This window comes from Amblyraja radiata, chromosome 5, assembly GCF_010909765.2.
Source record: "Amblyraja radiata isolate CabotCenter1 chromosome 5, sAmbRad1.1.pri, whole genome shotgun sequence".
In the NCBI taxonomy this organism is placed as follows: Eukaryota; Metazoa; Chordata; class Chondrichthyes; order Rajiformes; family Rajidae; genus Amblyraja; species Amblyraja radiata.
In genome coordinates this window covers 65,507,643-65,521,407 of record NC_045960.1, presented here as the reverse complement: position 1 = coordinate 65,521,407, position 13,765 = coordinate 65,507,643, and the positions used below count along the sequence as shown (strand labels likewise).

General features: G+C 43.1%; 1 protein-coding gene across 1 annotated transcript in view; it reads left to right on the top strand.

Annotated features, from left to right (window-relative positions):
* rab10 (RAB10, member RAS oncogene family) overlaps positions 1-13,765 on the top strand; it is a 56,354-nt gene that overhangs the window by 21,169 nt on the left and 21,420 nt on the right. The window contains exon 2 of the mRNA XM_033021418.1: positions 11,827-11,887. Coding sequence (XP_032877309.1) covers positions 11,827-11,887 — 61 coding nt within the window. The remainder of the gene's footprint in view (positions 1-11,826; positions 11,888-13,765) is intronic.

Below are 13,765 nucleotides of genomic sequence, written 5' to 3'. Positions count from 1 at the left end.
TTAAAGTGGACCCTGAGCTTAAATTTGACAGTCAGATCAAGGCTGTTGTTAAATCAAGCTTTTTCCATTTGAGGCAGCTGGCTAAAATAAAGCCAATTCTGTCAAGGCAGCACTTTGAGACGGTAATCCACACCTTTGTTACCACTCGGCTGGATTACTGCAATGCACTGTATGTGGGGGTTAGTGGGTCCTCCATCGCCCGTCTCCAGATGGTACAGAATGCAGCTGTACGTCTTTTAACTGGCACACGTAAACATGAGCACATTTCGCACATTTTAGCCTCACTCCACTGTTTGCCTATTCAGTTTAGGATCCATTTTTAAATTATTTTATTTGCTTTTAAATCCCTGAATGGTCTTGCCCCGCCCTATCTATCTGAGCTTCTACACCCTTATACACCCGCCTGCTCACTCGGGTCAGATAATCAGCTGCTCCTGAGTGGGCCTAAAACTAAGCTGAAGCTCAGAGGGGACCGTGCCTTTGCTGTGTCGGCACCCAAATTATGGAACGATCTGCCTCTCCACATTAAACAGGCCTCTTCTCTGTCTGTTTTTAAATCACTTCTTAAAACCCATCTCTTCTCCGTGGCCTTTGATTAGGTATGTTGCAAAGCCTACCTGAAGCGTCGCTGAAAATCTGTCGCTGCGGGTGTGCGCGATTTTGGCGCCGTTTAGAGGGGGCGGGTTTAAAACGCGATTTTCTCTAGGCTGTTCAAATCGAAGATGTTCAGCCTAGTTAATTATTAACGAAAAATCGCTGCAAGACCCCGTCGCAAAAGCTATTATTAGTTTTAAAGGCCTCGTAAAATAGTTATAGTAGTTTAAAAATCAATCTCTAAACCCGCGACCACCAGCAACCGCAGGGTCTCATAAAGCAAACAACTGAAGGTATGCTGTATATTTTTACATTAAAAAGGGCTTCTAAAGATCCCTTTATACAAAGTTTAATATTGCGAGTAGCTCATTTTGGGCCCATTATATCCCGCAGTATTTTTCTGGGCATTTGGGGCACAAATCTACCGCAATGTGAACGTTCTAAACCAGCGCGTTCACAGGATCCCACTAGAAAGCTGATTTAAATGGGCATTTATTTACAGCAATTGAACACTAAATTCCTTCCATTTGGTCTATAAATTAATGTAAATGAGATTTTAAAATCATGTTTTATTGTGAATTATTTGTGAATATTATTTGGACATTTAGGCTATTTAAAAATGTTAATCATTTATTAAGAAATGGATAGATGTTTAGATCTAGTAATTGAAGTCTGAAATTAGCTACAATTAGGTAACTAACTAATTATATGCTTTAATTTCAGGTCATCCAAGTAAGATTATTTTATATTTGTTTCAGAATGCTTCAATCTATGATAACTGAAAATTTCATTCAGTTCTCTTAATTTTTAAGAAAGTTATGGGCTTTTGACTGTTCACGATCACAGCTTTTTTGTTATGTCCATAGAAAATCAATAGGGAACAAGATGCTCATTTCCCAGTATGAAAATGGCCATAACCTTTTAAATACTTGAGATATGAAAGTGAATTAGGTGTCAAATTAAACTTATTTTTATGCTTTATCTGATGGGATAAATTGCAGACTTGATTTTTAAAATCTCAAAATTTTGTAACATTGCTACTTTGAGACCCAGTAAGATGTCGACTTTATTTACTTGATTTAATTTCTTATTTTAATTGCTTTTATTGCGTGGCTATTATTTTTACTCATGTTTTATGTCTTTTAATTTATTGTTGTATTTCATATGTAATTTTTGCGCCTCATGTGAGCTGTTATGTTGTCTGTTTATGATGTCTTGTTTATTCTTCTGTACAGCACTTTGGTCAACATTGGTTGTTTTAAAGTGCTTAACAAATAAAGTTGGATTGGATTGGATTGTACAATTTTAACATTACATCCCAACTTCTATACTCAATGCTCTGATTTATAAAGGCCAGCACACCAAAAACTTTCTTTACCACCCTATCTACATGAGATTCCACCTTGTGGAGGGAAATAGACATTAACATTTTGGGTTGAGACCCTTCAGACTGATGGAGAGAAGGGGAGACCGCTAACAGATATGGAGAGGGGCAAGGGTGCAACATGAATAGGAAAGTGATAAATTGATCCGGTAACGAAGAATTGATTAGTGAATGAGTCGGGTGGAGAGATGGCTTGCAGTGCTAAGTGGAAAAAGACAAAAGACTGTAAATGGTGGAAAGGAAGATGGGGAGTGAAATGGAGAAACAGGGAAATATGGTGAGTAGATGGGAATAAGGGGAGAGGGGCAAGAAAAATCAGCATTACGTACGGAGAGATGGAATATGAGCAGATTGAGGTGAATGCGAAAGGAACAATGGGATGGGAGACGTGGAAAGTCAGATGTTGGGGGAGGGGTGTATGGTTTGATAATGAGTAGTGTGAGGGGTTTCCTGTAATTTGAAGTGTTGCCGTTCTTGCCGTTGGGTTGCAGGCTGTTTTAAGTGTAATAAGGTGCTGTTTGCAGGTGATCTCACCCTGGCAGTGGTGGAGTCTGAGGACACATGGGGTGATATGGGATTGAAGGGGAATAAAAATTCCTTGAAACTGTGCTTGGTCCACTGGGGCCAGCTAGAACTCAAATGTTCAGTGAAGTGGTCACAGGCCTGTTGTTGCCTTGACCTAGAAATACTGAAGTTGTCATTTTGGAAGAACTGCAGATGCTGGTTTAAATTGAAGGTAGACACAAAATGTTGAAGTAACTCAGTGGGACAGGCAGCATCTCTGGAGAGAAGGAATAGAAACAGAAAATAGGTGCAGGAGTAGGCCATTCGGCCCTTTGAGCCTGCACCACCATTCAATATGATCATGGCTGATCATCCAACTCAGTATCCTGTACCTGCCTTCTCTCCACACCCCCTGATCCCTTTAGCCACAAGGGCCACATCTAACTCCCTCTTAAATATAGCCAATGAACTGGCCTCAACTACCTTCTGTGGCAGAGAATTCCACGGATTCACGACTCTCTGGGTGAAAAATGTTTTTCTCATCTCGGTCCTAAAAGACTTCCCCCTTATCCATAAACTGTGACCCCTTGTTCTGGACTTCCACAACAACGGGAACAATCTTCCTGCATCTAGCCTGTCCAACCCCTTAAGAATTTTGTAAGTTTCTATAAGATCCCCCCTCAATCTTCTAAATTCTAGCGAGTACAAGCCGAATCTATCCAGTCTTTCTTCATATGAAAGTCCTGCCATCCCAGGAATCAGTCTGGTGAACCTTTTCTGTACTCCCTCTATGGCAAGAATGTCTTTCCTCAGATTAGGAGACCAAAACTGTGCGCAATACTCCAGGTGTGGTCTCACCAAGACACTGTACAACTGCAGTAGAACCTCCCTGCTCTTATACTCAAATCCTTTTGCTATGAATGCTAACATACCATTCGCTTTCTTCACTGCCTGCTGCACCTGCATACCTACTTTCAATGACTGGTGTACCATGACACCCAGGTCTCGTTGCATCTCCCCTTTTCCTAATCGGCCACCATTCAGATAATAGTCTACTTTCCTGTTTTTGCCACCAAAGTGGATAACCTCACATTTATCCACATTATACTGCATCTGCCATGCATTTGCCCACTCACCCAACCTATCCAAGTCACCTTGCAGCCTCCTAGCATCCTCCTCACAGCTGACACTGCCCCCCAGCTTCGTGTCATCCGCAAACTTGGAGATGTAGCATTCAATTCCCTCATCCAGATCATTAATATATATTGTAAATAGCTGGGGTCCCAGCACTGAGCCTTGCGGTACCCCACTAGTCACTGCCTGCCATTGTGAAAAGGACCCGTTTACTCCTACTCTTTGCTTCCTGTCTGCCAGCCAGTTCTCTATCCACATCAATACTGAACCCCCAATACCGTGTGATTTAAGATTGCATACTAATCTCTTATGTGGGACCTTGTCGAAAGCCTTTTGAAAGTCCAGATATAACACATCCACTGGTTCTCCCTTATCCACTCTACTAGTTACATCCTCGAAAAATTCTATAAGATTCGTCAGACATGATTTACCTTTCATAAATGCATGCTGACTTTGTCCAATGATTTCACCACTTTCCAAATGTGCTGCTATCCCATCTTTAATAACTGACTCTAGCATTTTCCCCGCTACCATGTTATTCCCCACTACCATGTTATCACTACCACTAACTGGTCTGTAATTCCCCATTTTCTCTCTCCCTCCCTTTTTAAAAAGTGGGGTTACATTAGCTACCCTCCAATCCACAGGAACTACTCCATAATCTAAAGGGGTTTGAAAAATTATCACTAATAACCATATAACCATATAACAATTACAGCACGGAAACAGGCCATCTCGGCCCTACAAGTCCGTGCCGAACAACTTTTTTCCCTTAGTCCCACCTGCCTGCACTCATACCATAACCCTCCATTCCCTTCTCATCCATATGCCTATCCAATTTATTTTTAAATGATACCAACGAACCTACCGCCACCACTTCCACTGGAAGCTCATTCCACACCGCTACCACTCTCTGAGTAAAGAAGTTCCCCCTCATGTTACCCCTAAACTTCTGTCCCTTAATTCTGAAGTAATGTCCTCTTGTTTGAATCTTCCCTATTCTCAAAGGGAAAAGCTTGATCACGTCAACTCTGTCTATCCCTCTCATCATTTTAAAGACCTCTATCAAGTCCCCCCTTAACCTTCTGCGCTCCAGAGAATAAAGACCTAACTTATTCAACCTATCTCTGTAACTTAGTTGTTGAAACCCAGGCAACATTCTAGTAAATCTCCTCTGTACTCTCTCTATTTTGTTGACATCCTTCCTATAATTGGGCGACCAAAATTGTACACCATACTCCAGATTTGGTCTCACCAATGCCTTGTACAATTTTAACATTACATCCCAGCTTCTATACTCAATGCTCTGATTTATAAAGGCTAGCATACCAAAAGCTTTCTTTACCACCCTATCTATATGAGATTCCACCTTCAGGGAACTATGCACGGTTATTCCCAGATCCCTCTGTTCAACTGTATTCTTCAATTCCCTACCATTTATCATGTACGTCCTTTTTGATTTGTCCTGCCAAGGTGTAACACCTCACATTTATCAGCATTAAACTCCATCTGCCATCTTTCAGCCCATTTTTCCAAATGGCCTAAATCACTCTGTAGACTTTGGAAATCCTCTTCATTATCCACAACACCCCCTATCTTGGTATCATCTGCATACTTACTAATCCAATTTACCACCCCTTCATCCAGATCATTGATGTACATGACAAACAACAAAGGACCCAACACAGATCCCTGAGGCACCCCACTAGTCACCTGCCTCCAACCCGACAAACAGCCATCCACCATTACCCTCTGGCTTCTCCCATTCAGCCACTGCTGAATCCATCTTGCTATTCCTGCATTTATACCCAACAGTTTAACCTTCTTAACCAACCTTCCATGAGGAACCTTGTCAAAGGCCTTACTAAAGTCCATATAGACAACATCCACTGCTTTACCCTCGTCAATTTCCCAAGTAACCTCTTCAAAAAAATTCAAGAAGATTAGTCAAACATAACCTTCCAGGCACAAATCCATGTTGACTGTTCCTAATCAGACCCTGTTTATCCAGATGCTTATATATATTATCTCTAAGTATCTTTTCCATTAATTTGCCCATCACTGAAGTCAAACTAACAGGTCTATAATTGCTAGGTTTACTCTTAGAACCCTTTTTAAACAATGGAACAACATGCGCAGTACGCCAATCCTCGGGGACTATTCCCGTTTCTAATGACATTTGAAATATTTCTGTCATAGCCCCGGCTATTTCTACACTAACTTCCCTCAATGTCCTAGGGAATATCCTGTCAGGACCTGGAGACTTATCCACTTTTATATTTTTCAAAAGTGTCAGTACTTCTTTTACTTTGAAACTCATAGTATCCATAACTCTCTACTCGTTTCCCTTACCTCACATAATTCAATATCCTTCTCCTTGGTGAATACCGAAGAAAAGAAATTGTTCAATATCTCCCCCATCTCTTTTGGCTCTGCAGATAGCTGCCCACTCTGTTTCTCCAATGGACCAATTTTATCCCTCGTTATCCTTTTGCTATTAATATAGCTGTAGAAACCCTTTGGATTTACTTTCACCTTACTTGCCAAAGCAACCTCATATCTTCTTTTAGCTTTTCTAATTTCTTTCTTAAGATTCTTTTTACATTCCTTATACTCCACAAGCACCTCATTTACTTCATGCTGCCTATAATTATTGTAGATCTCCCTCTTTTTCCGAACAAGATGTCCAATTTCCCTTGAAAACCAGGGCTCTTTCCAATTTTTACTGTTTCCTTTCAACTGAACAGGAACATAAAGATTCTGTACTTAAAATTTCCCCTTTAAATGTCCACCATTTCTCTTCTACATCTTTCCCATAAAACAAAATGTCCCAGTCCACTCCTTTTAAATCATCTCTCATCTCATCAAAGTTAACCTTTCTCCAATCAAAAATCTCAACCCTAGGTCCGCTATTTCTGGGGCTACTTCCTTAAGTACTCTGGGATGCAACCTATCTGGCCCTGGGGATTTATCGGCCTTTAATCCATTCAATTTACCTAACACCACTTCCCGGCTAACCTGGATTTCCCTCGGTTCCTCCATCTCATTTGACCCCCGGTCCCCTGCTATTTCCGGCAGATTATTTATGTCTTCCTAAGTGAAGACAGAACCAAAGTAGTTATTCAATTGGTCTGCCATGTCCTTGTTCCCCATGATCAATTCACCTGTTTCTGACTGCAAGGGACCTACATTTGTTTTAACTAATTTTTTTTCCTCGCATATCTATAAAATCTTTGCAGTCAGTTTTTATGTTCCCTGCCAGTTTTCTTTCATAATCTATTTTCCCTTTCCTAATTAAGCCCTTTGTCGTCCTCTGCTGGACTCTGAATTTCTCCCAGTCCTCTGGTAGGCTGCTTTTTCTGGCTAATTTGTATGCTATGACATTTGGGTCAAGACCCCTCTTCAGAGTTCAATTCAATTCAATTCAATTCAACTTTAATGTCATTGCACAAATACTGAGTATGGGTACAACGAAATGCAGTTTTGCGTCAGTCCGTAGTAGTGCAATATAGAAATTTTTTAAAAGAGGATACAGAACAATAGAAAATGCAAAATAATTAAACAATGGGGACGGAGGGACCGGAGGAATCTATCGGCGGGACTCCGAGTTCAGCAATGCGATGGTATGATTGTAGAAGCTGTTCCTCATCCTACTGGTACGAGACCTGAGGCTCCTGTACCGCCTCCCTGATGGGAGGAGGGCAAACAGTCCATGATTGGGGTGGGAGGGGTCTTTAATGATCTTCCCAGCTCGTTTCAGACACCGTTTTCGGTGGAGGGCATCCATGGCAGGGAGCGGGGCGCCGATGATGTGCTGCGCGGTTTTCACCACCCGTTGTAGTGCCTTCCTGTCCGCAACAGTGCAGCTGCTGTACCATACCGTGAAGCAGGCGGTCAGGATGCTCTCGATGGTACACCTGTAGAAGTTGGTCAGGATCTGGGGGGACAGGTGGGCTTTCTTGAGCCTCCTCAGGAAGTAAAGGCGTTGCTGTGCCTTTTTGACCAGCTTGGAGGTGTTGAGGGACCAGGACAAATCCTCCGAGATGTGTACCCCGAGGAATTTGTAGCTGGAGACGCGCTCCACCTCAGTCCCGTTTATGTGGATGGGGGTATGTCTGCCCCCTCTGACCTTCCTGAAGTCGACAATAAGTTCCTTCGTCTTCTTGGAGTTGAGGACGAGGTTATTATTGGCACACCAGGTTGTCAGGTGCTGGACCTCCTCTCGGTAGGCTGACTCATCGTTGTCACTGATCAGTCCTACCACCGTGGTGTCGTCAGCGAACTTAATGATGGCGTTGGATCCGTACTTAGGGATGCAGTCGTGGGTGAAGAGGGAGTAGAGGAGAGGGCTGAGCACACAGCCCTGTGGCACGCCGGTGTTCAGTGTTATAGTGGTGGAGTTGAGGTTGTTGACCCTAACAGACTGTGGTCTGTTGGTGAGGAAATCCAGTGTCCAGTTGCAGAGGGAGGTGGAGATGCCAAGCCCGCTGAGTTTGGTGATCAAGCTGGCGGGGATGACAGTGTTGAAAGCGGAGCTGAAATCAATGAACAGCAACCTGATGTAGGAGTTGTTGTTGTCCAGGTGGGTCAGGGCAGAGTGTAGGGCCGCCGCTATGGCATCCTCTGTAGACCTGTTGGCCCGGTAGGCAAACTGATGGGGGTCCAGTGTGGGGGGGAGGCTGGCTTTGAGGTGAGCCAAGATCAGCCGCTCAAAGCACTTAGCAATGACAGGGGTGAGTGCCACTGGGCGGAAATCGTTGAGGCTCCCTGTGGCTGACTGTTTGGGCACTGGCACGATGGTTGATGTCTTGAGGCAAGTGGGGACAACACCCTGGGCCAGTGACAGATTGAAAATGTCGGTGAAGACTTGGGATAGTTGTCCAGCACATGCCTTAAGCACCCGGCCAGGGATGCCATCGGGGCCGGCAGCTTTGCGCTCATTCACCTTGCTCAGTGCATCTTGTACAGCAGAGGTGGAGAGACTGAGGGGTTGTTCATTTGGGGGTGGAGCAATTTTGATGGCTGGGGTTTTGTTATCACGGTCAAAGCGAGCATAGAAATTGTTTAGCTCGTCAGGAAGGGTGGCGTTGTCTGGGGGAGGGGTGTTAACTTTCTGGTAATCGGCAAGGGATTTGATTCCTTGCCACATGCGCCTGGGGTCAGAATTGTTTTGGAAGTGCTCCTCAATCCGCCGTTTGTGATTGAGTTTGGCATTCCTAATTCCCATTTTCAGCTTGGCCCTAGATGAGCTGTATCCCTCAGCGTCGCCAGATCTGAAAGCGGCATCGCGAGCCTTCAGTAGGAGTCTGACCTCCCTGCTCATCCACGGCTTCTGGTTAGGGAAGGTCTTTATTTCTTTGTGTGTAGTGACATTATCGGTGCAGAATTTTATATAGTCCATAACTGTTGAGGTGTATGAGTTGATGTCCACTTGTGAATTGAAGGTGGACTGGGTAGCAAACAGACTCCAGTCTGTCTGCTGAAACTGCTGCTGTAAAACAGAGACAGCCCCCTCAGGCCAGACCTTGACTGTCCTCGTGGTAGGTTTCACACGTCTGATCAGAGGTGTGTATTTGGGGAGCAGGAACAGAGAGAGGTGGTCAGACTGACCAAGGTGGGGGAGGGGGAGGGCTTTGTAGGCTTCGGTAATATTCGTGTAAACTAAGTCCAGAATATTGTTTCCTCTGGTTGGGCAGGAAACATGCTGATGGAACCTGGGGAGTACAGTTTTGAGGTCGGAGTGGTTGAAATCACCAGCAACAATAAATGCCCCCTCTGGGTGAGCAGATAGATTTTTGCTGATAGCAGCTTGCAGCTCTTCCATTGCTAGCCTGGCATTAGCGTCCGGGGGTACATAGACTGCGGTGATAACAGTCGATGAGAATTCTCTTGGCAAATAGAAGGGCCTGCACTTTAGCATCAGGTATTCCAGGTCAGCAGAGCAGTGGCTACCAATCCTAACGACGTCCGTACACCACGAGTTGTTCACATAGATGCACAGTCCGCCGCCCTTGGTCTTACCGGAGTCCTCCGCTGTTCTGTCGGCCCTGAAGACAGTGCGCCCCTCCAGCTCGATGGCGTTGTCCGGGATGTTGCCGTTGAGCCATGTTTCAGTGAAGACCATGGCGTTGCAGTCAGTGATCCGTTTATGTGAGGTGATCCGCAGCCTTAGTTCATCGATTTTACTCACCAAGGATCGGACATTCGCGAGGAAAATGCTGGGCAGAGCTGGCTGGTGAGGATTTAATTTCAGCCTAGCTCGATGTCCTCCCCGCTTCCCACGTCTTTGTTTGCGGTCCCTGCGCCGCCTCCGGGCACTACCCGTCGGGGAAGCTGGCCCACTAGACCACGCTGTCCTGGAGAGCTCCGGCGGCAGTTGGAAGTCGCATCGGGGGCTCGTTTTGCAGAGACGGCCGAGCTCTAATAGCTCCTGACGGCTGTATAGAGTCTTCGCTCCGGTGCTCCGGGCGAAAACTAAGGTAATGATTAACAGACAAATAACTAAATTACTAATACTACGGAGACGCAGAGCCTCGCGTTGTGCACGCGACGCCATCTTGGTCCAGAGTCTGAGTTAAACCAGTTTTTTGTGTCTACCTGGGAAGTGTAGTGTTGTGTCTTGGTAAACTGTGTATTAATTTGCTCCAACTTTTATTTCTGTCAAAGGTTAGAACAGAAATTGTAATGTAATCTCAGAACTTGAAAAAAAAAATGTGGACACATTTATGGCTATTTGTCATTTGTTTTAATTATAACAAATGTAACTGGGCATATTAAGTTGCTTATACATGGTTATTCCTCTAAACAAACACCTATCCAAAAACAAGAAAAATCATAAAGTGCTGGAGTAACTCAGCGGGTCACAAAGCATCTCTGGGGATTGTTTTGGGTCAAGACTCCAGGCTAGAGAACTTCTTCAGTAGGAAAAAAATCAGTTCAAATACCGTGAGGAGATTTTGCAGTGGAGCAGTAAAATGTAGACAAAGGAATTGCAAAATCTGTGGAGATACTGTCTGACCCGAGTACTCCAGCACTGTATTTTTAAACAGCTTCTGCAATTCCTTGCATCTACATTATGTGAAACGAGGCTTTTGCATTATGGTGACAATTTTGTTCAAGTTCTGATACAGTCTGTCTTGTACATAACTAAATCAATCTCAATTACATTCATTGTTAAATAATACTAAAGTTGGTCTGTCATCATAATGTAAACTGCAATATTTTAATATTTACCTGCTAATGTGGTTATAATGTTGAATGTAATGTGATGCAACGTGTTCTGCAATTCTCTACATAAACCTTGAGCTGAGTATTTGCAAATGTGTTTTGCTCATGCGGCTTGGATTCATATTGCATAAGGCATGGATTTATATTATGATGACTGGTACAAAATAGGTTGTGTTCAGTGCTATTTCAGGAGCCCAGTCAAGCTATAAGCAAAACAGTCTTCCTCGGAGGGCATTGACATAGTAGTTTTGGAGAAATATTTGTGAATGATTAGGTTTGATATAAGTATCAGTGTAAATTGTCACTTTAGTTTATATTGATGCAAGTAATAACTAAAGATTTGGTTTGCCTTTGCATGTGACCAATCTTAATGTATATTTTTAAATATGGTCTATTTTGAGCCTGTGGTTCATGAATAAGCAGGCCCAATTTAACTTTCATAAGGTGGTTCACAATTTAAACTTCAAACTGTTGAATTTTGTTTTTTACTGAAATTAAAATCATGATTCACATAACACAATGTGTATGTTTGGCATTCAGCTAATCATGTTTGATTTTATTTATTAATGTGGATTTATTTGAATTAATATTGCCTAAAATATACTTGAATTCATAGTATGCAATTACTTTTCCATGAATGGCATTAAAAATAGCAACAGGAATTTTCTGCTGCCATTAATTTGTAAGTAACTTTGCCTCTGGTTATTAATGGTTATTGATTTGAGTAAGATTGCTCCCCTTCTCCCTTGTCTCATTTGCTAGTCGTGTTGCTTTATTTCAAGCAACAATCTTTTCCTAATTATTGAAATAACTTCCATGAAGTTTGCATTCCTTATTTATATAGTTCCAAAGACAGTTTGTAGACTTTATCTTTACCATAGTTATACTGGGGTACGAAGGTCATATAATGAAATGTTGATTTGATCTAGTTCATGGCCGATGACGCTATATATCACATTTTAAAATACTTCTCTCCATTTCAGGAATTGATTTTAAAATCAAAACAGTGGAACTACATGGAAAAAAGATCAAATTGCAGATATGGTAAGTCAACATTTTTATGAATTGAAGGACAGATTAAAATAGAACAGATTTTTCTTGTGGCAGCAGTTTTAATTATTCGTCCTGCTTTTCTGGAAATCTGGTATATTTGAGAACCAATAATTGCAAGTAAAGGTGACTGTAAATCTTCTCCTTTTTAAATATACTTAAAGTTGTTGCAATTGGAAGTGAGATTATATTGCAGACAATTAAGTTGCTTTGCATCTCCAAACAGCAAATAGAATTGCAAGACATCCTGTTTCTCAGTCCATCGATGACTTCAAAATACCTGCCACTCACTGCATTCTTTTCACAATGTTGGTGTAGTGTGCAAATTTGATTCACCATGACATGTAAAAAAAAAAACCATATCAAGTCAAATTGTATAAAATAAATAACCCTATAAAATGACCCATCTGTTTAAGGGCATAAGGAATAGCCGTAGAATTAGGCCATTTGGCCCATCAAGTTTACTCCGCCATTCAATCATGGCTGATCTATCTCTCCTCGGCTCTCCTAGATCACATATACACACATACAATCGACACGCACACACACACACACACACGTAGAAACAAACAAGATGAGAGTTTTAGTAATATATACTAGACCAAGTGCGACCCGTTGGGTCCCTGTCAGGCGGGACGCCTGGTCTCCCAACGCAACCCATTCCCCAAACAAAATATTTCACCACTCACCTATAGCCCCCACGGGAGGCCTGGTATCCCAACACAATCATTCCCAATGTAAGATTCCACCACTCACCCGTTGGGTCCTTGTCACACGGGGGGCCTGGTCCCCAACGCAACCTGTTCCCCCAGCACAACATTCGACCACTCACCCATAACCCCCACGGGAGGCCTGGTCCCCCAACGCAACCTGTCCCCCAACGTAAGATTCCCCCCAATGTAATATTCCACCACTCACCGATAGCCTCCAACTTTGCAGGACGGCTCATTTTTCACCCTCCCTCATTTTAAACTTTAAATAAAATGCAATTGCACTAAGATTGAATCTGATGCCACCGACGAGGTCATCTTTTGTTATCCAAATGTAATCATTAAACTTTGCTGTGCTGTGTTAGGCTGGCAGATTCTTCCCCTTTGTTATCCAAATCCATTCATTAAACTTTGTTGTGCTGGGTTCGGCTGGCAGATTCTTTCCCTGAAGAACATTTGCTGTGAAGGACTCGGTGTTCTGGGATAGCAACATTGTAGCCGGTAGGGCATTGTAACATCATAATTGCCTAACTGCCAGTGTAGATTTGAAGAAATCCAACTTTTAAATCTTACTTTAAAACTTTTAAATCTCCCCCATTACGTCCGTAAAAACACTCTCGTAGCTGGTGTATTGGCAGCAGAGATTACATTGTGATGTCATTTTCATTTGTCGGAATGTTCGCGGCAGCTTGTGTAAATGAGATCCCATTGTGATTGGAGGACTGAGATGCCATTGTGACATCATCACTGGAAGCTGCCAGAAACATCTCCCTCTCACAGTCAGTTGGCTTTTTTAAACCTTTAATATCAATAACATGAAATATAACATCTAATCTGAAGGAAACTTGATTAGATCGACGACGGGAAAAAACCGAGAAGGGTTCTGCAAAAATGTTAGCGCTACCATGTACTGTTTTGGCGAAAATACACACATTCACACACACAGAAGCAAGACAAGACTTTTAATATTATACTAGACCAAGTGCAGACCCGTTGGGTCTGTTTCCCCAACGGCGTTTGCGGGGGGGGGGGGTGAGAAGAGGGGAGAGAGGGGAGAGGAGATGGGGAGACAGATGTGAGGGAGGGGGGATGGGGAAGATGAGGAGGAGGGAGGGAGGGGGAGAGGGGTGGAGGAGTGGAGTGGAAGGGGGAGAGAAGTGGA